The 24,729-nt window shown below is 30.7% G+C and overlaps 1 protein-coding gene across 7 annotated transcripts in view; it reads left to right on the top strand.

Moving 5' to 3' along the window:
- LOC148620676 (fibroblast growth factor receptor-like 1) overlaps positions 1-24,173 on the top strand; it is a 38,624-nt gene extending 14,451 nt beyond the window's left edge. For 6 of the 7 annotated variants that reach the window (XM_088574370.1, XM_088574372.1, XM_088574373.1 and 3 more), the window contains exons 3-8: positions 5,540-5,815; positions 17,064-17,141; positions 17,533-17,805; positions 19,286-19,404; positions 19,681-19,915; positions 21,428-24,173. In XM_088574370.1, the coding sequence (XP_088430496.1) occupies positions 5,540-5,815; positions 17,064-17,141; positions 17,533-17,805; positions 19,286-19,404; positions 19,681-19,915; positions 21,428-21,882 (1,436 nt within the window). In that variant the 3' untranslated portion in view covers positions 21,883-24,173. Of the gene's footprint in view, positions 1-2,257; positions 2,691-5,539; positions 5,816-17,063; positions 17,142-17,532; positions 17,806-19,285; positions 19,405-19,680; positions 19,916-21,427 lie in introns of those variants that run through there. The other variant, XM_088574375.1, reaches the window with a different exon arrangement.
- Positions 24,174-24,729: the final 556 nt, after the last annotated feature.

Genomic DNA, 24,729 nt, shown 5'->3' with positions numbered 1-24,729 from the left:
GCATTATTTTTTATGCAAAAAAAAGCCTATTTTGAAGCCAAAATTAATGACAAGCAAGGATTAAATTGCTATTTGGTAATTTACTGAACACCTTGGCTTAAAAAGACATTGCCATGTTTCATCAACAATTGCTTCTGGATGTGTTTTCTCATTAATGTGAAAAAGTCTGTCAGTCCATATCTAAACTGCAATTAATTAAGTGTTATTTGAAGTTTACATAAGACCATTGCCTTTGGGGATGTGTCAATGAGTCAGAGAGAGTCCTGCATACCTCATTTGCAACTTTCTGACAATTATAAATGGACAATGCCTCCTGGCAATATCAAAATGTTTTTGGCATTTTCTGATTCTGTTACAGTATGGTTTATAAGGTCAAGGTTTTACCTCAATTTTTTTTTTTAAGTTAGAACTTGATTGTAAAATTTGTGGTCTCATTGATAATGTCTTTGTGGAGATTAATGTTTTTTTTCAAGAAAACCACTTTCTAACTACCTTGACCCTCACTACAGGTCAGAAAACCATTATTTTTTTTTTAATTGTACAAGAAGCAATGTGCAATCAAAATTTTTGGCCCAAATATACATTTCCATACTGTCTCGATGGCTACATGATCACATTCAATTGTTAAAGATAAAAAAATATTGCGAAGAACATTGACTTTGGACAAAATGGTTTCTATAAAAAGCTGGTTTTCTGTATATGAAAAAAAATGCCATAGGCTTTTATAAGTTCGCTCTGTTTATAGTTGATGTATTGTCATTGTGACACTTTTGTTTACTGGCTACAAGAGCTGATTGCAGAAAATTTATGGCAAATTGTGTTATATACATGTACATGTACTTTTTTCTTTATAAAGGGTTACTTTAGGAATAGATCTTTATGAGAAAAAATGTTTAAATACTTAAAATATTTGAAAAAAATATACTTTTTTTTTGTCTTTTTCATCAGATAAATGGAAAACCTAACTTATTCTCAATCCCTTTTTATAGACAGAAAAACAGGAATTCATAGGAATCCATAAGTATGTCTGGCTAGAGTATCAAATGATTTGGGTTTCATGTATTTCTACTCTTTTTAATAAAAAAAAATTTCTAATCTTTTTAATAAAAAACATTATTCATGAAACAAATAAACAAAAGATTTTTAGGGATTTGATTATTTTGAGAACTCGGATTATCTAGATTCAATTTCAAGAAGGATGTTTGATATGAAATTATCAAAACTTTTTCCACACCTGTACAAATATTTCGCAGGTAAAAAAAAATTACCAAACAGTTGGATATGACACAGGTAACCTAAATAAAGTTAGAGGTGTGAGTTTTGGGTTAAAAATCGACAGAATCATGGCAGATTTTGTACAAGACAGGAAATGGATTTAGTAGTGGTGTAGTATACAATATGGAATGGACAGAATGGAATGGAATTAAACTGGATCTTAAATATCGACAAACTAGATTTTCTTTTTCCAAAATGTTGCACTTAAAAAATGTAAATGATAGTGACAAAAAATACTAATTAAAATTGGTCAAATCTTAAAAGATCAGCTAGGGCATCAGTACAAGAAATGATCATGCAAAGTGTGATGAACAACTGGTTGAAAAAAAATAGAACAGAGAATACGGATTTCAGTGAATGTCATTAACAAAATCAAGATAATGAGAAAAACAATAAGAGTTACATTCTTTGCTTGTTAAAAGAGACAAAAATCTTATCCTTTCTGATATTTTGGCAAGTGTTGCTGAATTACTGCAAAAAATATTATCATTTTACTGTCAAGAAGACATTTTTGTTGTCTTGTTAAGATTCTAGGAATTGGGTTTATAGTGCGATGAATGTTACTATAATGGGCTAGTCTTCATTTTATTTTTTTAGAAATTTTTGTTTTTTATTATGAATACTGAAGCATTATATATACATGTAATAGAAATGGTAATATACAGAGTATCATATGTTTTCTGCTAATCTTTTTAGCTATCCTGTCTTGAACTGTTCTTTCAAATTCTCCCTACTCCCACCTTTGATTAAAATAAAAATAATCAAATTTGTTAAACTTTCTACAGAAACATATGAACTAATCATTTTTGAACTGGTTTGACAAATTCTCCCTACCACTATATGAATACTGTCAAACCTTGGTAGCTCGAACTCCAAGGGATCATAGAAATGTGTTCGAGTTAACGGGAGTTCCAGAAATTGAAGTTCGTATATTTCCGGATTTCTTTTGTTGCTGGTCCGAGTTTGACTTTATCGTTAGAAATTGCTTACTTCCTCCGAAGTTGTGTTAGTTTGTGGAACTTTTTCATTCGCATTCGGAAGATTATGTTGATTCTGGGACATTAAAAATGCTGTGTTTTCTTTTAAAAACGTCCAGAGTGCGAGTTCATTGGTCAATAATTTGTTTTCATCCGATTTTCTTTCATGGTTTCATCATACTGACTTCAGAACATTCTCGAACTTCAATCAGTTTTATCAAAACTACCTAATTAGTGATGACTTAAATATTACCTGTAATTAACTAAAATGACACTGATTAATGATAGGATTTCAGTTTTTCACACCTTATATTACCCAAGCTGACAAAATGGCTGACAAGTTCGAGTTAGTGAGGTTTTTTCTCTGAGATTTATTACCGAACTGACCGACTATAGTCAGTTCGAGTTTTCGAGAAATCGAAGTTCGAGAAATTCAAGGTTATTTATATTGATTATATAGGAGAAAATTTTGGTACTTTGAATTGTGTTCGAGAAATCCCAGTTGTTTGAGCCATCCGAGTTCGAGCGAGTGAAGTTCGACTGTATATTATTAATGATAATGTTTACTACTGTCCTTGTTATGATTTAAGTCATGTGAACACTGTACTTTTGATGATCGGACATTTTTTTCCTGTGAGGTCATCAGTAGTAAAATGCACTTAATAAATGTAAAATTTACTTGTTTATATTGTCAAATTTGAGAAGTTGGTATTTATTTATATAAATGGAAAAAATTGCTTTTAAGGAAGTATGAATAAAAATTGTCAGGACCAATTGTCATTTTCATGAAATATCTTGTCATGTACGAAAGATTGAAAAATATAAGTATGTAGAGTCAGTTGTGGTTTGTCTCCTTAGTTCTATAGGAAGTTGAACAGAATTTGATTATTGTAATATTAATTAGTTATTTTTGGTATTTTTCTAATGTTTTACATTGCAGTTAATTAAGAATTAGCAGTGTCACTGACTATCATAGCACTGCGATTAAGGGTTTTCTGTCTTAGTTCTATTTGGAATTATGCAAAACTTATTTTGTCCTTCGACATTGTGTGTTATGATTAGAGACATGTAAAAGAATTGGAAATCTTAAGTTGATCTTGTATACATATATACAAATGTATTCAATACATGTATTCCGATGAAGACAAATGATCTTATTTGCATAATCAGGTCATTAAGGTTTTATTTTGTCTCATTTATCAACACAGAATACTTCTAGAATTCCGAATTAGCCTTGTAAATAAAGACAAAGCATGGATTCACCTGAAAAGACATCAGTTTCTCACCTGGTCTGTTTTGTGTATTACATGGATAATCCATTTCAAAGGCATTCTTGTTCATCTTTGTTGTTTTAGACTTGACCTTGATTCTACAAGGGGAGGTAATTAGGTGGTAGTCTCTTTTTGTTTTGGCTTTTATTTGCTTAAAGGGGCAGTAAGGTTTATCTTAACAAAATATATTTCATTTTCTTACATTTTTGATTGCATTTTAACCAGTTTTATGATTGAAGAGGGGAAAAGTTTGAAAGAAAACATTCCATGACAGCTCGTTATTGGATAAAATATTTAATTTTGCGATAGATCTTTAATATTATCTTTAGCTAACACCCTTTAAAATGATACCTGGTCTTCGGGTTTCAATCTATCAAGAAGCATTGAAGTATTTATATATGATATACAATACCTTCATGATTTGATTTTTCACTTTATTGAATAAACAGATGATCAGAAAATAATCTATTAGTTAAAACTGTCCTTTAGGAATAAGAGGATTTGATGAATAGTGTAGATAGTGAAATCAGATGTTGGGTACGAAAAAGATTTTTTTTAAATATAGGTTTAAATGAATCGCCCATTGAACAATGCCATGTCTATTTGCTTGAATTTCTTATTTTTATATAAGATTATGAAAATGATATTTAGTGTGACAGTGAAATTATGGATGGGTTGAACTAGGAGTGAAACTTATGATTGACGAGGGTGCTAGTATCTCATATGGTGACGAGGGGACCCTGGTACAAATGTAATCATTACAAGTTAATACTAAAAAATGGGCTGGAATTGAGTATTGGATTTCTAAGTCCTTTTATCCACATAAGGAGATGGTTAATTTCATGAAATTTTAAGAATTTCACAAGTCAAAAACTTGAAATTGAAGTCATAGTAGAATATGACCCCCTTTTTTTTCAATAAATGAGTGAGACAAACTACTGATTGACTAGCAGCCTGTAAAGTTGATTTGAAATCTCACTTTTTGCAAGGCTAATAATTTCATTAGATTTGAAGGCTGACATTTTGGCAGGTAGCATGTATATGTTGGCAGTTACAAGTACATGTAGTTGACTTTCTTTTAATGTTGCTACTACCATATCATTGGGGAGTGACACTGTAGGCATGAACAAAACAGTAGCATTTCAAACGTGAAAGATATGGTATTTAATGTCCATGACATTAAATTTAGTATCATCCTTGAGATATGTATACAGTTTGCTCAGTGAAATAATTTACTTCTTTACTGGTATGTTTTCAAGGTGGTCTTACACCATGTTATGTGACACATGCCATCATGGAGGCAAGCGTGTCTCATAACCGAAAATTAGCCGAAATTCAATCCTATGAATCTTCTGCCTGGTAAGACACAAGTCACAAAAATTATGACAGCACATTGTCACTGGGAAACATTTTAGGGAAATTCAGCAAAATTAAGTTAAAAAAGAGGGTTTATAAATCAATTTTGTCATAGTAATTAAGTCTTGAGATGTTTCAAAATGTCCACAAAATGAAAGGTTCAGTGAACTTTTCTGGGAGCTTTTGGTGTACATGAATTTGTAACAAGTAATTTTTAAACTTTTAAAATTTTATAAAATCAATTAGCTTCCTTTTCCTGGAATGGTAATTTTATGGTAAACATGATGTGATGAATTCAATTGTCAAAATTTAATCAGAATATCCAGAGCCTGGTTTCTTTTTTAACGGAAGGGCTAAAAACTATGTTTATAGTCATAATTTGAAAATAATTTTTTTCATGACTTATTTTCGCTATAAACTTAAGTTAATTTTAAGGGTAGACATATACTATTGCTAAGTTCATGTCTAGGTACTTCAAAAAAAAAAAAATCAGTTTTTTAGTCTTTATTGCAAAGTATAGTGTAGGTACATATTCTAAATATTGGTATAACAAAAGCTATAAAAGGATTTCTGTCCATCTGTATATCTCAGATTTTGTCCATTAGTAATGTATTTTTGCATTCAATTAAGACAGTAATATGACTTATTTTTATTTTCTAGGCCCGCCAACATTAGCTCACCAATACAAGAGAAGACAAGTTGTTGATGTGAATTCCACAAAAAAACTTGTATGTCCAGTGGAAGCCGACCCACCAGCTTTAAACCAGTGGTATAAGGACGGTAATGATGTGAATGGAATTTGGGACAAATTTAAAATTTTATCCGATGGATCTCTACGTATTTCTGAAATTACAATGGAAGATGCTGGGAATTATTGGTGTAAAGCTGTCAATGGATTTGGAAGTGTTTTTGTGAACTACACAGTCATTGTGAAAGGTAAGAGATGAAAACCTTTCGAACCTTAAAAGAAAAAAACTCTCAAAGGGGAGACAACTGAAATAATCTCCCTTGTCTTTTCTTCTATATTTATCAAATATATTTAGTGCTACCTGCATGTTGTAAGTTTTTTTTTTTAAAGTTAGCTCTTATTGACATGGAATGAGTTAATTACATTTACTTATATTTCTCAATGAGTTTTTCAAGAGTGTTTAACAAGATTCACATTAACTCTGCTTGAGTTTAATTGCCTTTTATCTTTTTTATTTCAAAAGAGGTTCAGCTACCAAAACCAATAAATAAAATATGTGTGAATGAAACATTGTCAGATTTTATTTACATTTCAAATAAGACAAATTTGTTTTTAATGACTATTGTGTAAAATCCTCTTAAATGTAGTGCAGGGATTTTTTTAAAAATTGAGATCAACATCTTCTTAATTAGAACTGAATTTTGCTCAGTATATTGAGTCTCATCCTGAATAGTATTGATATCTTTAACCAAATAAAATGTGTCTTTTTTGTGATCAATCTTGCAGGATTTTCAATATTTGCCAATGTCACTTGAGGGTTCTGTCCTTATTCATACCGCGTGAATCAATATTCCCATTGCGATTACTAGTAATTATTCCTATAGTGATAATTTTCCTGCTGCTGTAGAATAAAAAAATGTTATTTTAGTCTTAAAATTCGTCATTATCTCAGGTGTTGTTTCCGTCTCAGATGACAATATTGGTCGGAATCTTGCTTGAAACATCAAACAAAATGAAATAGACCACATAACTGCGGTATTTATTGCCTATTCCAGTCATTGGAATGACCAATAATACTCCTAAGAAGGAGAAAATTACCACCGAAGGACAGAGAAATCTACATAAAGTGATACTGCATGTGAATCATCACCATCAATTTAGCCAGTGTGCATTTCTTATAGTACCTTAGGGAAAATTATTTTAAACTAATGTTTGTTGAAAAAAGTAGCTTGTATAATGTTTTCATTGACTTTTGCTGTTTAAAATGGGTAGTAAATTTGTTCCAGTTGGTGGTGGTATAGGCCACAAATCATTTTCTTGTCAAAGAGATGCATAATTGTCTAAATTTTGGTTTAAGTGAAAGATGGGCTCTGATAAGGAAATTATATCCCTAGTTGTATATGAGAGTTGGGGCTATATTGCAATCACTTTGTCTATCAGTACGACAGTTATGTGAAGATGAGCTCAGATGAGGACATTTGGTTTTGACAAGCTGTGGTTATTTCACTGACCTAATAATAATTGTTTTCTTGAAATCTTTATTAGGTATTTAGCTCCTTTTGGTGGCTCAGTTAATCTATCAAGAAACGGGCATTTTCTTGATGAAACACGCAAAACAAAAAAGTTTGAAATAATATGTCTATAAAATTGAATTCAAAAGGCTTTTACAAGTTTAGGTAATTTTGTTAAGTTTTAGCCACTTTATCTTTCATAAAGTTTTAATTTAAAAAATAAAACTTAGAGTACCTGATGGGTGAAATTAGATAAGGTTTCATTCAAAGTAAACATACACCCTTAAAACTGTTCATTTGTTCATGGGATTTAAATTGGGGTTAAGGAGTGACAGATTAAGTTTCTTTTTAAGGAATGAAAAATTTTGTTTGACAGGGCTTAAATGACTTTTAATAGATGTGTTTTTGTAACGAAAGATTTTTTTTGAAGGTTTATGTCATTTTCCGGTAGCCATTTTGGACAAAATGACCTTGAATGAACTCTCAAGCTTCTGTAATTACCATGAGGTCAACCATTTAACTTTTATTTGGCATTTTATGGCTTCCTATAATTTATGACATTTTGGGTTGTTTAAGGTGAATTACGGAGAACTGAACGAAACAGTTGTTCCCTTCCCCTGTATGTTTTCCCTACACAAACTGAGTTGGATTGAGAAGTCAGTGCATGTTTTTATTTATATTTAAAAAAGGCTGGATGGATATTACATGCTATTTGGACAAATCAAAATATAGTAGGTTTAATTAGTATCATCATAATGTGAGAGGAAGGTAAAAGAATCCCAACAAATGGTTAATCTCTGTCTATTGCTGTAAATTGGTCCTTAGGGTAAGGTGGACCTAAATGATTATCCTACGAATGGATAAACTGATTGTAAATAAGATTATGTTTAATTCCCAATTCTCAATCCTCACAAACTGAAGTAGGAGGCCAAAATTTTAACCTAATTCTGGTGTTGTTCAGCTGTTATCTTTCCAAAGTTTTAAGGGGGACACCCATTGTTTTGAAACCGTTTCTGATAAGATTGTCATATTTAAATAAATAAATGATAGGGATTTTAGCTGATGGCATCCTGAACAAGGGACAATAAATTGTAATAATGGTCAAAATTGACAAGCCTATTGTTAATGTCAATACTCTTAACTATTGTTCTTCAAATGTCAATAGTTTTCGGAAATTAAAATTATTATTTTTGAAGGCATTGTTGAAATGTCATGGACATTATAAAAATTATGAATGAAGCTTAAAATGTAGGACAGCTTAAAATGTTGACCTGTTGTAAAGAAGATGTACAAGAATATTTTTTAAACATCATATAAATATGGTCAATAATTATAGTTTCAAATTCAGATGTTAGCAGCTAAGTTTTCACAGGAAATTGGATGTCTTACTTAACATGCTTTCTATGCATTTTAATAATCTGTGCCAAAATTTATTCAAGTTCTCTTTTTCAGATGTTAATTACTCATTCAATGTTATAATTGAATTTGAACTAAAATTTCGAAGTTTTCAGTACTTTCTCAGTAACGTGTCGTAGTGGGTCCAAAAATGTTTTGAACGGAGAGGCACCTGGTTGTATTGTTTTGAAGCCATGTTAAATTGAGTTCAAATAAATGCACCTATTTGACATCAAGCCACCGAAATAGATCTTTTTATTAGGGTAAATCTGTTTGAATATCGTGAATGAACACATCTTAATTCTCGGGATTAAAGAATCTACCATAACACACCTCGAGATGTGGTGTACGAATTATATTGAAGTGATCCTCTCTGGCGGAAAATATAAACGCTCGTCATTCAAGTAGCAAGTTGTGGTCTCCACACACTGTCGATCATATTGAGCTCCTAATCCGTGAATAAAAGAGAAAGTTGAAAGAAATATTAACTTCCCATGAGTGCCGGGGTATATTAATAGAAGATTGAATATTGATGTAGCCATCAACAAAAAGGAACTGTGTAGATGCATTTAGAATAGATATATGGGTAGAATTTATTTTATGACATTGGTACAAATTTTGGCTAATACATGTATAGGAATAATTCTGTCTGAAATTATTAAACTAAAACAAATAATGAAAATGTCTGTTGTATTTATACATGCATTAATATATGTTGGGTTTATATGCACTTTTCCCTATACACATAATGATGTCAGATGTTGACATTTAAATGATGTCCACCTGGATTTGAAATTGTTGTGTCAGAAACAAGCTCCATATGTGGTTTTAGATCATTGAAGGTTAATCAGTTCACATCTGCGTTGAACTACAGTATGTTTTCAAATGGAATTTCCGATCATGCTATATGGGTCCCTGATATTTGATCCAATGATTACCTTTAAATAATGAAATTAAAATGATTTGTTTTCCCCTATTGGAAAATTTTGTTAAAAATTTGTCCAATTTGTAACCATTATTACAAAATAATGGAGGTACAACACTGGAATTCAAGAAAGAAATATCTCTAAGTGAATCCCAAACTCATTCCATTTTATCTTCTTATCCTCTACTCCTGAATTTAAAGTATTGTTTTCGATGTCAGTTGAAGTAAAGAGAAAATCATGTGTAAAATGCTTTGATTGATGGGCTGCCTTTAATTGTTTCATTGACAACTACACCACAATTAATGAATTAGTCATCATTAATGTGTATTCCATTCATTGTGTGAGAATTTCTTAAACTATTTTTTTTTCGTCTAGATTATATGAATATCCGTTTCAAATTCTTTGAACAGCATTGACATTTTTATATTTTTTCTCTAAATTAAGGGTCAAAACTGACTTTTTAATATTTTTTTTATTTATTTAAGGAGAAATTATTTAATGCTCTTTTATTTAATTCGAAATTTTAAACGATAAAAAATGAAAACATTAAAACCCCCCAAAAAATGTTTGGACTTAGGAAACCAAATGCTTATTGGTTAAACCCCCAAACAATATTTGGACTTTGAAAAAAATGCTTGTTTTAACCAATAAAACACTTCAGTCCAAAAGAAGTTTAACTTGGATTCATAATATTATTTAATTTAGCTTTTCCTATAAAACTGTGTCATATCAGACATTTAAGTAAACATTCCTGTGGGTATAGTACAGGTCTATGAATTGGTCATTTTGACCCTTGGTCAAACATATTTACCAAGGAATTCCATTTCCATTAAACACTCTCAAGATATCAATCAAAATTACCATGGGGAGATTTACACATAAAAGACAGTTGTGTATTGGATTGTTACCTGGGAGTTCAAAGGAAATAATTGAAAATAAACAAAACCTGAAAGGTTTGTGGCATTTCAAAGGTAGTTCATGGGCAGCCTTAGAAATAAGAGGTTGTCTAAATAAATAAGTAGATCCTCAATTAAAATTTGTGTCTGTAACCTAAACTTTCCTCTCAGTTACTGTTTTTATAGATAATATTTTCATAATCAGATTTCACCAGATTCTATTAAAAATTGACTGGTATACCCAGTGTCAATCTGAGCTGAAGTGCTTCGCATTATGTTTTTATAGGGTTGATAAAGATCTGTATATATTTCTTGTCTCTTGTATAGTGCCGAATTTCATATTTTACAGTGGAAAGAAAAATATTCGTCATTTTCTTTTCATTAGTGTAAATTACTGTCAGGAAATTAAAGAAAACATGTATTTTTGGCCACATTTTGCATGACGCAGGAATTGATCTGCTGAATAAACAAAATAGTCAGGTGTCATGGTTTCAAGTGGTTCTAAAAATATGTGTTATTCATTTTTAAGGTCCTTTAGAAACTTAGAAGGAAATTATAAGACCATACTTGTTTTATAAATGCAGTTTACTGTAGCACTTTTTTTGTCAATAGAGGTTCACCTCTTTTACTACCTCAAGAGAAGAAATGAACCTCAATATGCAGAAACAAGTCCTGTGTTCTTATAGCTTCTCACAGGAATGTTACAATTTTGATAAATGGTTTGAAGCAGAGAAACTGATTTTTCTTTAGTAACATTGCTATTTAAACCTTGCGAAGTAGCCAGACCATCACATGTGCAGATTTCAATATACCGTAACATGAAATGAACATTAATAATTCACAAACTCTAATCCAGTGCTTCCAATATCTTATTAAAATTGCACACCTGTAACCCTGTATACATGTTCTGCTCAATATTAATTTCAAATTTGAACATGGTTACACTCGTAATTGAATTATTTTTATGGCTTGCTATTAATGCACGACACATCTGCCATGTTTTACATGATATTTTGATGTTTTTCTGATGTAAGAGGGTCTGCACTGTTTTTTTTCCCTTGCTAAACTTATGTTAGGTTGTCATGTCCCGAGTCTTATTCAGTGATTGACCCAAATTAGTCACTTATAATAGTGAATTTGTTTTCGGCCTAGGTTTTTCTTTTTTGTCTTTATAAACCAGCAAAAATTGGTCTCGTAAAAATTATTGATAGCTCACATAAGCAGTTCGAAATCTGTGACATACGGGAATTGAAAATTTGGTAATGCTGTCATTAAAGTCCACCGAAACAGTTTAGTTTCATAATAAAAGGCTGCATTTTTTGTAGTGAAAACTGTAAGTGTTCTGTTTACCTTAAAATCAGAAACTATTGGGATATTTTTATTGCAAAAATTGACTAAAATGACAAATTGCAATAATAAATGGACACAATTGAAGACCATATATATTAATGCAACCCAAATTACTTTATGTTATTCAATGACTCATTTCTCTTTTAATTCATTATTTCTGAATGTAAATCATACTTACGATTCTTTCCTTAAACATCTGTATATTATCTCTGGCCTTCCTGGAGTAAGTAGGGTTTGAAGTTAATATAACTAGACATATTTATGGAGTGTTTAATGATTAGTTGACAGACGATTATTAACTGGACATTGGCTGTAATGAATAGCTTGTCCGTCATTTTTGTGGCTGGAACATGACAAGGCTTTTGTCCCACTATAGCTGTCCAAGGTTAGGGTTACAATTATAATACTTTGATAATGTCGGTTTTACATTTTGTTTTAGAATGTTCTTGTCGACTTGAAAGGGTTTCTAAGAGCCGGAATGCCCTGATTTAAGACTTCTGGACAGAGTAGCTATTAAGTTTGATTTTAGATGCATTAGATTATTGTCCGATATCCAGATGAGAATTTTCTCTATCATGTTTAGAGTGATATAATGTAAATATACCAAAAATGATGTTAGATCTCCTTCAAAGCTGAATGCAAGTTTTTGTCAGTTGCTTTTAACCTTGAATCCAATTCTACATACATGATGGATGACAAATTTTAACAATTTTACAAAAGTTGCCTCTTATTTCAACAAAACAGACAGAGTTTCTCACCTGTTCGGAAATAAACACAAACCAATACAGTATAACACAATAAAATTTGATCATTTTACATCTATAACACCTTGACAGCTGAGAATCTATATAATTACTTGTTAGTTAATGTAAATGGATACAATTGTTCAGTAATTAAATAATTTCTATATTTGGTGGACATTTTTCCTGCAATTACTATAATATCTATATTTGTAATATCTTCAGCTGAAGAAGGGAAATTACTTATCCAAATTCTTGTAAGCCATGGGACAGTTTTTTTTAAATATCATAAATCAGTGACACAATCCCTGCACAAAGGATGAATTTATGGCAGAAAGTGGGTGAACAGATCTGATTTCCGTCTCATAAAACTTGGTACAGCTCTGCACATTAAGATCCTTATCAAAGATATGGGGTCATGTCTTTGGTTTAAAGTTACGATTTCATAACTGTAAATTTATTTGAATTTTAATGATGTTTTCAAAATATTATGGTGCATATAAGTGGATAATTTGAGTTAAATTGTGTTTTATTGGGCATAAAATAAGATAAAAGACATTTTAGAGTAAAATATTGATTTATGAAGAAGAGACACTCAGCAGGTGTGTACTGGATTAAAGTTCTGGTCTGATTTCAAATTTTACAATGGAGATAAATATAGGGAAAAGGGAGTTAACTCCATTAAAAAACATTTCATTATTTATCCTTTGGTAAATTTGTCTATTCATTTGTAATTATTGAAACATTCTAAATGTGTAGATTTTTACTGGCAATAAACATGTCAAATTTTAAAAGTAGTTAATCATATAGCCAAAAAATGATTTGATTAAAATTTGGTTATTCTTGTCCATGTCATTAAGTGGTTTTAGTGAAAGACAGTCACCAAAACAACATTCCCTTGTCTTGTCCTGACAGGCCAAAAAGTGTCAATTTCACAATGGTTTTAACTTATATTGGTTAGCAGGAAGAGACTCACCATGAAAATAAGAATATGTGTCTATAAATTTTTTCTAATTGCTAAAATCACATGTCGTAGAAATGGCATTTATGTGATTTAGATTGAAAAATGTACCGTTTTGCAATGAGTAATAAATCAGAATTGTAAAATATGTAATTAAAGAATTAAACAGTCATTAGTCTAATTATTACACCAGGAACAAGTTATCATTTATTTAAGTTTCAATTAAAAGTTAAGACTTAGGTTTGAGGAAATTTTATACCAATAGAGAGAATATTTAGTGTGATTAAAGTAAAAAAAAGAAGAACTTTCGTTTTAAGATATACCCTATATTGTTTCAGTAGGGTGCTAATTTTGGCATATTGTAGTGACCTATATGAAATGGCCAAAATCAATTCCACCTGAGTATTTGCTCTGGGCCTACCAGTAAGTACTTACATGTAGTGCACCACTTAGCATTTGCCAAAGTTTAACCCTGCCAAAATAAACCCAAGTGCCATATTAGAATATTTTATGCTCTGAAGAATGTGAAAAAGCCCAAAAAAGAAGGAGGGTTAGGTATTTATAATATTGTCTTAGGTGTAATAGGTTCAGAGAGGACTTTGTTCATGTTATCAATCCATCAATCCATGGTACATTCTTTGTGCTTAGTATGAATTGCATTTGCTAAGTCCTTCCTTTTTTTGTCCAAGAAATGTATGAGTGAAAATTAAAAAAAAAATACACCACACAAGAATTTTGCCCTCTGATAAATTATGTATTAGCTAATTGGATCAACATACTCTCATTTCACATATTTTATGGCTGGAATTACAATGTCTCCACGTGTCCTGTCAATTTTTGTAGCTTGTGTTTGTATTACAATATTAATCTTGAATAATAATAGTGTTTTGCATGTTGATCAGAGATTGCATGGCAAGGACAATTTCATCATCCAGAATTTTGACAGTTAAGTGATACAAATGACCTTTAAACCCAGCTGTTTCGTCATAAAAATACAACATTCAAGAAATAACAATTGGCTATGAATAGTGAGTGAAATGAAAAGCGTGTAAGGTCGAATCCTATCATTTTCTTGTATTTGAATTACTGATATTTTATTTTCAGTGATAGTATCAGAATGATAAGTTATCTCCCCTTTTAAACAATTTAACTTTTATCCATTTCTTAATACTGTTTTTTTTTGTGATTGTCAATTCAAGAAAAGGAAAATATTGCATGAGACTGGATTAATTTGCTTACAAAATGTAATATTATAGCTCAGACTGTTAAGGAGAGGCAAAAAAATCTATTTGCAAGTGAATAATGAGTTTTTGTCATGAAATTGGACTATCAATTTGACAACAATGATTTATAAATCTTGTTTTATTAGAAATATTGATAAGAAATGATTTCAGATAAGAGTTTTATATGTTCTAGAAAAGAAATAAACAACTTATTTGCTTGGAAAGCAAAACCAATAATAAGGTTTAAGACCGAAAACAATATTGTCAAATACCACAAGAGTTAATATTTATTATTGAAGCCTTAACCTGCTACCACAGTTGATCTTATATGTCATACATACTCAGTTGCAGATCCAAGAGATTTTAGGGTCAGAATCCCTCCTTTCTTTGGAAAATGGGGTTAATATAGCAAATATGGTGTAGCATATAATTGCCTGGAACTCAACTTTTTTAGGAACCCCTCTGGACCCTCCCCTTCCTCCTTTTCAAAATGTCTGGATGCCCCCTGCATACTAGATTTTTGTATGGTAAACAAAATCTGGAAGAATCTTGCTGCCAGAATCTACTGAAAAAGAGGGGATATAAAATCTAAACAGATGTTAAAAATTGAGTATGATGATCTAACAGATATGAGATATAAATATTTGTATCAGAAGGTTAGATATTTCTGTCTCTATGTCACTGTTGGTCACATTCCATTCTGTTTAAGTTTAGATTAACACAGGGATGATATCATCTTCTGTTGCTTGTCATTTTATGACACTAAAATCTTCAGCTACTGAGGTGGCTAATTGTCAAATTGGAAACATCTTGTTTTAAAAGTAGATGGCATTTGCAATTACGTTCATAATCATTATAACATCAATTAGGTCTATAAGAAATGTATGAAGGTTTTCAGATGCAGAAATTTCATAATATTCCAGGTTTATTACACAATTTTCTCATTATTTCAAGACTTTAAGCAGATTCCTGGAACACTCTACTATTTGACCCTGTCATTTCCATTATTAAGACTCACGTAGCTAAATAATTTCATATTCTATACAATGCTGACAAATAGCAGAAGGAGGTTTATAGCTTTTATTTACTATTTTGACAATTTTTTGGCTTCATGTTGCTTACTTTTAATTTAGAATTATTTTTTGGCACTGTCAGGACTGTATGATAGCAGTTCCTAGGAAACGTAGTCAATTTCTTCCCAAAAATAAATTTGAAATGTATCAAAATTTCTTATGCCAAACAGAAAAGCAAAAAAAGCAGGGTAATAAAAATGACAAGCATACAGGAAAACACGAAGAACATGTTAGATTTTTTGTACTTCATAATTAATATCTTCTGTATAACTTGAATATGTCTCTCAATTGAGTAATGGCTGAGTGTTCTCCTCTCAGTGGGGCCTCTTGTTTATCGCTTAATTTTAGGGAGGGAAAAAAGCTTTATGATATATTCCATATTGCCCAATTCTCATTAAGACGTAAGTAACTACTGGAAGTTAATGGCTTTTATCTGGTGAACTTTTAAAACAAAGGTCCCTGTTCATATCATTTTTGTATCATGTTATATTTTTTTGTAAATCAGCCAAGCTTAATCATAATTTACATGATGTTATAATCTTTTTGTATGAAACTGCATCTTTCATTTTGATTGTCAGTTATAAACACCGAGATATGATGTGTCTCATTTCTTTGTTTTTGTTTATCCGAAGAATTTTTTAATTGGCTTGAAATCTTCATAGTTCTTAAAATACTGGTAGAATTTCTACCATAAAATCAAGAATACTATCTTTTGTTACTTGCTTTAAAGCTCTTTAAGTATGATGTAACTGAACTCAACCAGTTTTAAGTACATTAATGAAACCAGACTCAAAATTTGTTTTAAGTACAATGTAACCGACTTAACCAACTTTAAAGTACAATGAAACTGTACTCAATACAATGTAACTATTATATGCCAGTATTTTGATACCTGCTTAAGTAGGTAGACCTTGGGTAAGGGACACAACTCTTACAAATTATGTTTGTATTCAGCATTTTACATCAATGTCATGTGAGCATCAAAGTAACTTGTACTGATTTCATTCTGTTTTTAAATGAAAACTTGATAGGCTTTGGTGAAATTGAATATGATAAAAGAATATAATGGATTTCAAGAGTTATGTCCCTTACCATAGGTTTACCTCCTTTAACCAAGCAGCATTTTAGTCACTTAGGAGATTACCTGTTTTACCCACAATTTTGTTTGAAATGCCAGTACCAGCTGCTCTGGTGGTGTAATATGTATTTTGCCAGATTTATTTGGGATTGACTTGATTATGGATCAAACTATTGTTCGATAATTTTGTTGTTACCCTTATTTACAAGGAAGGTTTTGTTTTATTGATAGTATCTTTTAAAATAGTCTCGAGAGAGTTGTGCTTCCTATGCCTGATGGTCTTTCATTTATACATGTACTGCCCAATTTTATATTTTGTTATCATCATCTCTTTATTTTTCAGATGATTCTACTGGAATGGTGAAGCAGGATAACAATATGTATCCGAAATCTGAAGATGAAGATCTAACAAAAGCTGGAGGTAAGGTGGCAGAATAATATTGCAGATTGGAAAAACAAAAAATACAAAATTTTAGTCTAAAGAGGGACCTGACATTTCAATGAACTCATTTGAAAATAAGAATTGCAAAGAAATTTGATGTTGGAAGGGAAACTATTTTACAAATCCTAGGAATAATTCATTTCAGACATTACCATAGCCACACCTTCTCTGCATTTATATGAGAAATGCCAGGAGAACATTAGTACATATGTATTGTGTTCTAAAAAGTCATTAATTTTCACAATAAATAACTTGGGTAAGAGAAAGGTTTAAGTTGTATGAAGTTCCTTATATTTTTGAAGTTAATTTAAAGTCATTCATAAGAAGAAAAGAATTAAAAAAAAAACTATTGTCACTTGTTTTTTTATAGCTGCTCCACATTTCATGCACAAGGAGAAGATGAAGCGGCAACACTTTGCCCGCCCTGTTGGGAGTAACATCCGTTTCAAGTGTAGAGCCTCAGGCAACCCTATTCCTCACATTGCATGGCTCAAAGACAATGAAGTCATCAACAACCATGGCAAAAAGCCGCAATGGACACTGAAACTTAATGAATTATCAAAAGCCCATTCCGGGAGATACACTTGTCTTGTGAATAATCGGCTTGGTGCTATAAATTATACATACACATTAGAGGTCATAGGTATGTTTTATTACCATCAATTGTATTGTAAATACTCTGGTTTAATAAGTTCACTATAAATTCCAACACTTGTCATATTTCTTTGAATTATTAAAATCTGGTGGTAATTAATTACTCTAATTTGACAGCTTTTCGGAGAAATCTTTTAGGGTTTGAACCTAACTTATGAATCATGGTAAACATGTAGAATGATCTCAGTAAGGGGAATCACTCCCTTGTGGTCAATAATGTCAAGAGTTTTGTCGGGAGATTTCTAGAAGACAATTTTTCTTCTAATGTACTTGTAGGCCAGTTAGTGGGCTACAATTTTCGAAATTTCTGGATTTGCCACTGTTTTTTTTTTGACAACAGGACATTAAAATGATAACAACTGAAGTTGAAGGGTTTTAAATTAATGCAGGAAACAAAAGCAACATTCAAATCAATCACACATCCTGCATTTTTTATGAACACATCGTAATCTTTAAAAATCATGATAATTGACAGCTCAAGAAGATTCATCAAGAAAAATTATGTTGTAATAACGAAAAGTTTTGAAAGAGGGTAAATTTCCACTAAGTATTGATGCTTAAAACTTTGGAGTATCTTAATGGAACTTAAGTAGAAAATAAATATAAACACTATGATATATTACGTTTTTATCACATAGTGTAGGAAATGACTTGGTGTAAAAAATATGAAGGTTTTCAATGGTTGTGATAAAGGTTGGAAATGGGCAATAAATTCAAAACTTTAAACCAGAGTTTTCGCAGGTTGCCTTTCAATGTATAATTAAGCACTGACTTTAATTGTAATGCTGTCTCTTTTGATTTTTGGTAGCAGGTTTTTTCTTGTAGTTTATTGTTAAATAGATTGAAAATGGTCAGAATGAGATGTTTTGATTTATCTGTTGAAAGATTTGATTTACAGGTTTAAAGATATGATTTAGATATATTTTCTATTTTTAGTAACTGAGCTACAATTTATGTCGTTTTGAATATCGTTCTGAATTGTATTTTTATATGCACTTATTGATCTATATGGCCATAAAATCATTTCTGTGTTTCTTATTACACCTTTGGGAAAATAGGGTTGGTAGGTAGAGTTCTTTTTTTATTTCACTATTCTTTATCATACTGAGGGATAACATTCTAAAAAAATAGGATGTTAAGGGAAATAGGAAACACTCATCTTTTTAATTTGGCCTTAGAGGTCTTTGAAAACTGAGGATAGGAAGGGAAATAGGAAACACAAATCTTTTTAACTTAGCATTAGAGCTCTGTGAAAATTGCTGTGTAAGGAAATAGAGTTAAATTTCATAGAACAACAGGATATCCAGGATTCCTGATTCATGATTGTTTTTTACTCAATTTTAATTGATTTTCTCTCAGAGACTTAACATTGCCCGTTAGTTGTGTTATAGGTTTGCCAATATTATTAGTATTTATATAAAATTGTGAAATTCTAGATATTTAGACCATATTTTATTTTCTATTTATAGAAGAGTACCATGAGAAGCCAGTGTTGATTGGCCCTCATCCCCTCAACCAGACTGTTGACTACGGTCAACAGGCCTCTCTACAGTGTAAAGTCAAAAGTCTCGTTGAACCACATATACAGGTAATTAAAAATAGAAGTTGTAAATTGTATCATAAACAATTAAAGTGAAATCAAGAAAAAATCTTAGACTATTACAAAGAAGAGTAGAGAAGTGAATCAGAACATATGAAAGAATGAAAATAAATTGAATATAGTTGAAAATGCAGTTTAATTCAAAATCGCTATGTACTATTGCTTAGCATTTTCTTTTATTACTTGGTATTTTCCATTTTTTTATTTTTTTATGCTGGCTATTAGAAGAACAATTTTTTATTGTCTATTCCTTTTCATTTTTAGTGGTTAAAACTGCTTGAGAACCCAACAGTGGAAAACAACAAGTCAACAATCAAAGTAGGAAAGGAGTTGTTTGTTGTTTTAAAAACAGGTGATGTTTATTCTATTCCAAACGGAACGTATCTCAATAAACTGGTGATAAACCGTGCCACAGAGGAGCATAATGGAATGTATATTTGTCTTGGTGCAAATATCCGTGGATACACTTTCAAAAAGGCCTACTTACATGTTAAACCTAGTAAGTATATTTTGCATTTGTTGGAGGGAGTGATGGGGACTTAAGTGTGCATTTTAGGGGAGAGGTAGACTGGGCATATTCTTCATCAACTTGGTTGAAATCATGATTTTTCACAAAATATCCCTCTTACTAAAAAATTTAAAAAAACGTTCAATCACCAATGCTTTTTGCTTGAAATACTGTGCTGGATTTGTCTCCCTTGGAATATATTTTTTTGCTTCATCTGCTATTTATTTCATTGTCCCTATAACTAATATGAAAGCCTTTTGTTTTTAGATATTGAAAGCTTTCAAATTTAATATATTCTACAGAAAATTTGTAGGTCATCATTTTGTAGTAAATTCTTGCACAAATGGTCCTTTAATGATTAAAAAATTTAATTTGGAAAAAAAGCCTTTTCACAAAAAATTCTTTTTACAGTAATACATGTCAAAGTTGGCCTGAATATTTACATAAATACAGGAAGTCAGCTAAGCCATTTTCTTTTTTTACAACCTAAAGCATAAAATTCCTAAGGCTTTGAATAAAATACATTTGCCAAGAATCTGCACCAAAGCCTTTTGTATAAATGAGAAGACTCTAATTACAAGAAGGAAAATCAATACGCATTAGTTAAACATCCATCATTAGGACTTGGTAAAATCTCCTCTTTTTAGGAGATGAGACAAATTTGGAAGCTTCACTGATGTTAAATTGTCGCTGAATTTTCAAATTATTGGGAGATGGATGTCTGTTTGTGTTAATGAAATTTGTTGTCAAGAGAATCTACAATTATCAAAATCATTCTAGCTATTTTCAGACTTTATACTTTAAAAATATCTCTTATGAAAATGAATCAGCCAAAACATGTAGAAGTACAGATAATGGTTCATATTTATTAAATAATAATTCTCTGTAAGAATCAGGCAGTGGGTGAATCATGGTGGTAAAAAAACAAACAAGTCTTTACATGAAATCTGAATCAAAATATTATCTGAAATGCAGAAATGGCATTCATTTCTTTTTTAAGTGTCAGTAATAATTTGAGGTGTAAATTATATGAAATGCATTGCAATTTCATCATCAAAGGGAGATGACTCGCTTTTCTCATATCATTTTATTGTCAGTTTGAACTTGCTTTTCTGCAACCTCTGACACTTCCAAGACAAACAAACTGTCAATAGTCTTCAGTAGACTGTATACTATGACAATATATGCCCAAATTGTTAATATTGTTTTTTTTTAAGAGCATGATTCATTATTTTTCAGTATTGCCAGATTCTTACCTAGTCCAGCACTTAAAATTTCAGAAAAAAAAACACACTTCATAAAATTGATTGAATTATGCAGCTAGCAATTAAATTGTATAGATATTTCTATATTTTCTTTACTGGCATTAATTTGGCTATGGTTTTACTAAATTAATGAAACAGTATGATTAATGACAGGAAGAAATCTATACTGTAAACTGATGTTCAGATATTTTCAGTTCTTAGTAGATTAATAATTTTTTTTCAATTTTTATAATTTCAGATCCAGCCATTGGAATTACTACAGAAACAAGTGGATCTTCTTTACCTCTAATCATAGGAGTTCCCACATGTTTCGCTCTTATTGTTGTGACAATAGCAATCATTTTACTGCAGAGGAGGAAAAAATATAATAACACTCCAAATGTAAACAAAGGACCTCGTTTTAATGCAGTTCCCACGACTGAAACAGAATCCTTTCCATCAGGACACATGAACCATCCTACAAACTTGCATGTGAATCCATTACATGGGAATCCACATCCAATTATGTACCCTGGTGTTGCAAGTACGCAATATACTGGTCTATCTAATAACCAAATGTTTCCTCCATCGAGTATGGGGTCTTCAAAGAATCACAGTATAGACTTTTATACAGACATTTCATCAGTGTCTCAGAAACATCATCACCATCATCACAATACGCCACAGTTTTCATCATCACAGTATTCATCGTAGCCAAAGATAGAAACACTTTAATTCAGAATACCTCAAACCTCTCTTATTTGCCAGTGATGTAGAGATCTGTTGTCTTTTTTTTACTTGGCAGTCTTTTGCCTCAAGATGAAGATTTGTAATTTTATACAAGATACTCTTCTGAATTCAAGGCAAAGGGGAATAACTCAGATTACTAAATCGACTGCCAAGTAGAAATATGTTGCAACAATTTCAACGCTTGATAGAATTTTGTAGTTTTAAATGTTTCAAAGAAACTTGCAATAATTCTTGTAATATTTTTGTACATAGGAATAATTTCTTTTTTTATTCACAATTTTATACTTTATAAGTAAAAAGAAGTGCTTATTATCATGTTATGGTTGTTTTTATTAATTTTCTGTTCATTCCCATTTTATTAGAAGCTGTGACAATGATTTTTCCCGCAATATTAAAGGGAGAAGTTTTAAGTAATGGTTGTTTATGAATTATTATATTTTTATTCAATAATGGAAAAAAAAAATTAAATGATTAGATCATTTTCTTCTTTGAATATTGGCTGACTTATAAGTGCTTTGTTTAAATTTGGTGTGAATTCAATTACATAACAAAATGATTCATTGACAAAAAAAACAAAGTTGTACTAAAAACTTAAATGATTTAAAAATGATTGTTCCAAGTGTATTAAGACCAAACAATAAATAATCATTAAGTGTAAGGCCAAACATTGTAATGTTTTGTTGATATGTTTGCAATATGCTTATTGTTCCAAATTTGTATGTAAATATTTTTATTCATTATAATTTGGTGCTTTGATTTTCTGGCTGGAATGCCTCTTTGTTACTAGATCCTAGTCAATTGTAGATATTTCATACTTATTAAGGGAGATAAAAAGCTGAGTTATGTCCCTTTGAATATTTTGCAGGGGTAGGGTTGACCTGGTTGGATTAGTCTATTACAAGTAAATATGTGGGATATAGTATCAATAAATTGGTTTATTTTAACTGCTGCTTTGTCATCACTGTTTATTAAATAATCCAGATAATAAAACCCAGGGGTAGAAAACCTAAATGAAAGTTTAATTCTATTTTTTATAATACACACGGAAAAACAGAAGGTTTTAAAGTTTTATTGAATTTTAGATGTTAAGTATTTATATTTTCTGCATGGAGCAAAAGATACAATCAGATATTTTTTAACATTTTGAAATCTGTCAATTTTTTATTAAATAAAAAGGAACAACTTTTTGCTTTTGTGTAGGAAATTGGTGAGGTACTTCTTAAGGAAATATTCTGATGCACACTGAAAGATCAAAGTTAACAGTTATCATAGACACATAATGATTTGTAATTTAATTTCATTCTAAATCAGTCTTTTAAAAAAAGATTGTAAATAAGTAAAAGGTAAAACACTGATTTTTAAGTTATTCTGTTCTATAACAGATACCATTTTTGTAAAAAAGCCGAGGACACTCATCTTCTATTCATTTTTTTATCCCACCATGATGTATATAATTACATTGGTTTCAATGCTTTTTAACAGATAGTTAAACCAAGTTGCAATAGTATATGTGATTATTTATTTTTAGTTTCATATTTTGATACAAAATGAGTTGGAGAGCTTGAAAAATGTTTTGTATGTTGCTAAATGATGTAGAATGGGTGTGAATGTTTTTGGATGGTTATGAGTCAGTGAGGAGTGAGCTGTGAAAGTTTTATGATATTGTACAAGTTGAATTGCAGTTTGGTGCAGACATGTTCGGTTTATCAGAAATGTATATTTTGAAGTAAAAATCATTATTTTACACATTTAGCAAAGATGCATTCATGTTGAAATACATGTTTTCTATATTGAACTTTATTTCTTTTTTCTTTAAAACACTTTCAATTTTCCTTTTCTATTTTTTTCGTAGATTTAGCCAGAATGCTATTATGAAAGTTATTTGAAAATATCGTTTTGCTAAAGAAAAGCATAAATATTTTAAAACGTTTCACCAAGATGGACTTTAATCTTAGAACCCCACATTTATTGATTGAGAGTGTGAAATAGGAGTGTTATTAAGATCTGCTTGCTGTTGGAGAGAGAGTGGAGGTGTAGTTCTGTACGAGATTATAGTGTTTATACAATATGAATGTATAATTATACAGAAGTTTGATCAGTATCCTTGCAGTTTGAGAGAGTATCTGTAGTATTACAGAATTTTGTATGATCCGTATTGTTGCTGAATGTCTTTGTTTTTGATATAAAGTCAACAAGAGATATGTTGACATTTGTTATTGAGTAACTTCTTAAAAAAATAAATAGTAAAACACTTACCACATGAGTTGTTTATGTCAGTTAATATATGTGAAAATGTTTTAATTAGTTAAAATGAAATGATCTGCATACCTCAACAAAAAAGAGGAGTCTAATGGTCTATCACAGCAATAACCTGCCCATGTAAAAACCTCACTACAAAGTTTATTTCTACAATTATAGAGTTACATGGAATTGCTCACAAGCACCTACAGAACATCAAGTTATGTCGAAATTGATCTGCAAATGTTTCCATAAATAAATAATACCAAGTAGTGCTGGTTTATTTACTGTAAAATCTCATGCTATTTAAGGAATCACTGTTATTTCAAACCAACAGTCACATTTCAAAATTTGGTCTATGAGATGATGGACAAAATCTATTATCTAATTAGAAAACATGTAACTTCTGAAATTAATTATATTTTGTCATTCAAATAAAAGTGAATCTAGGCAAGTTCAAAAACAATGTAAAGTTTGTGACCTCACAACTGAAAGTTATAGTCACACTTGTAAATATTTTAAAGATTCTAGCCTTTCCAGGAGATGAAACTGATGTAGAACATTGTTCAGTGC

Source organism: Perna viridis, chromosome 3 (genome assembly GCF_037379345.1).
Source record: "Perna viridis isolate PV_CMFRI_1.1 ecotype Kerala chromosome 3, ASM3737934v1, whole genome shotgun sequence".
Taxonomy (NCBI): domain Eukaryota; kingdom Metazoa; phylum Mollusca; class Bivalvia; order Mytilida; family Mytilidae; genus Perna; species Perna viridis.
This window is presented reverse-complemented; position numbering and strand designations above follow the sequence as displayed.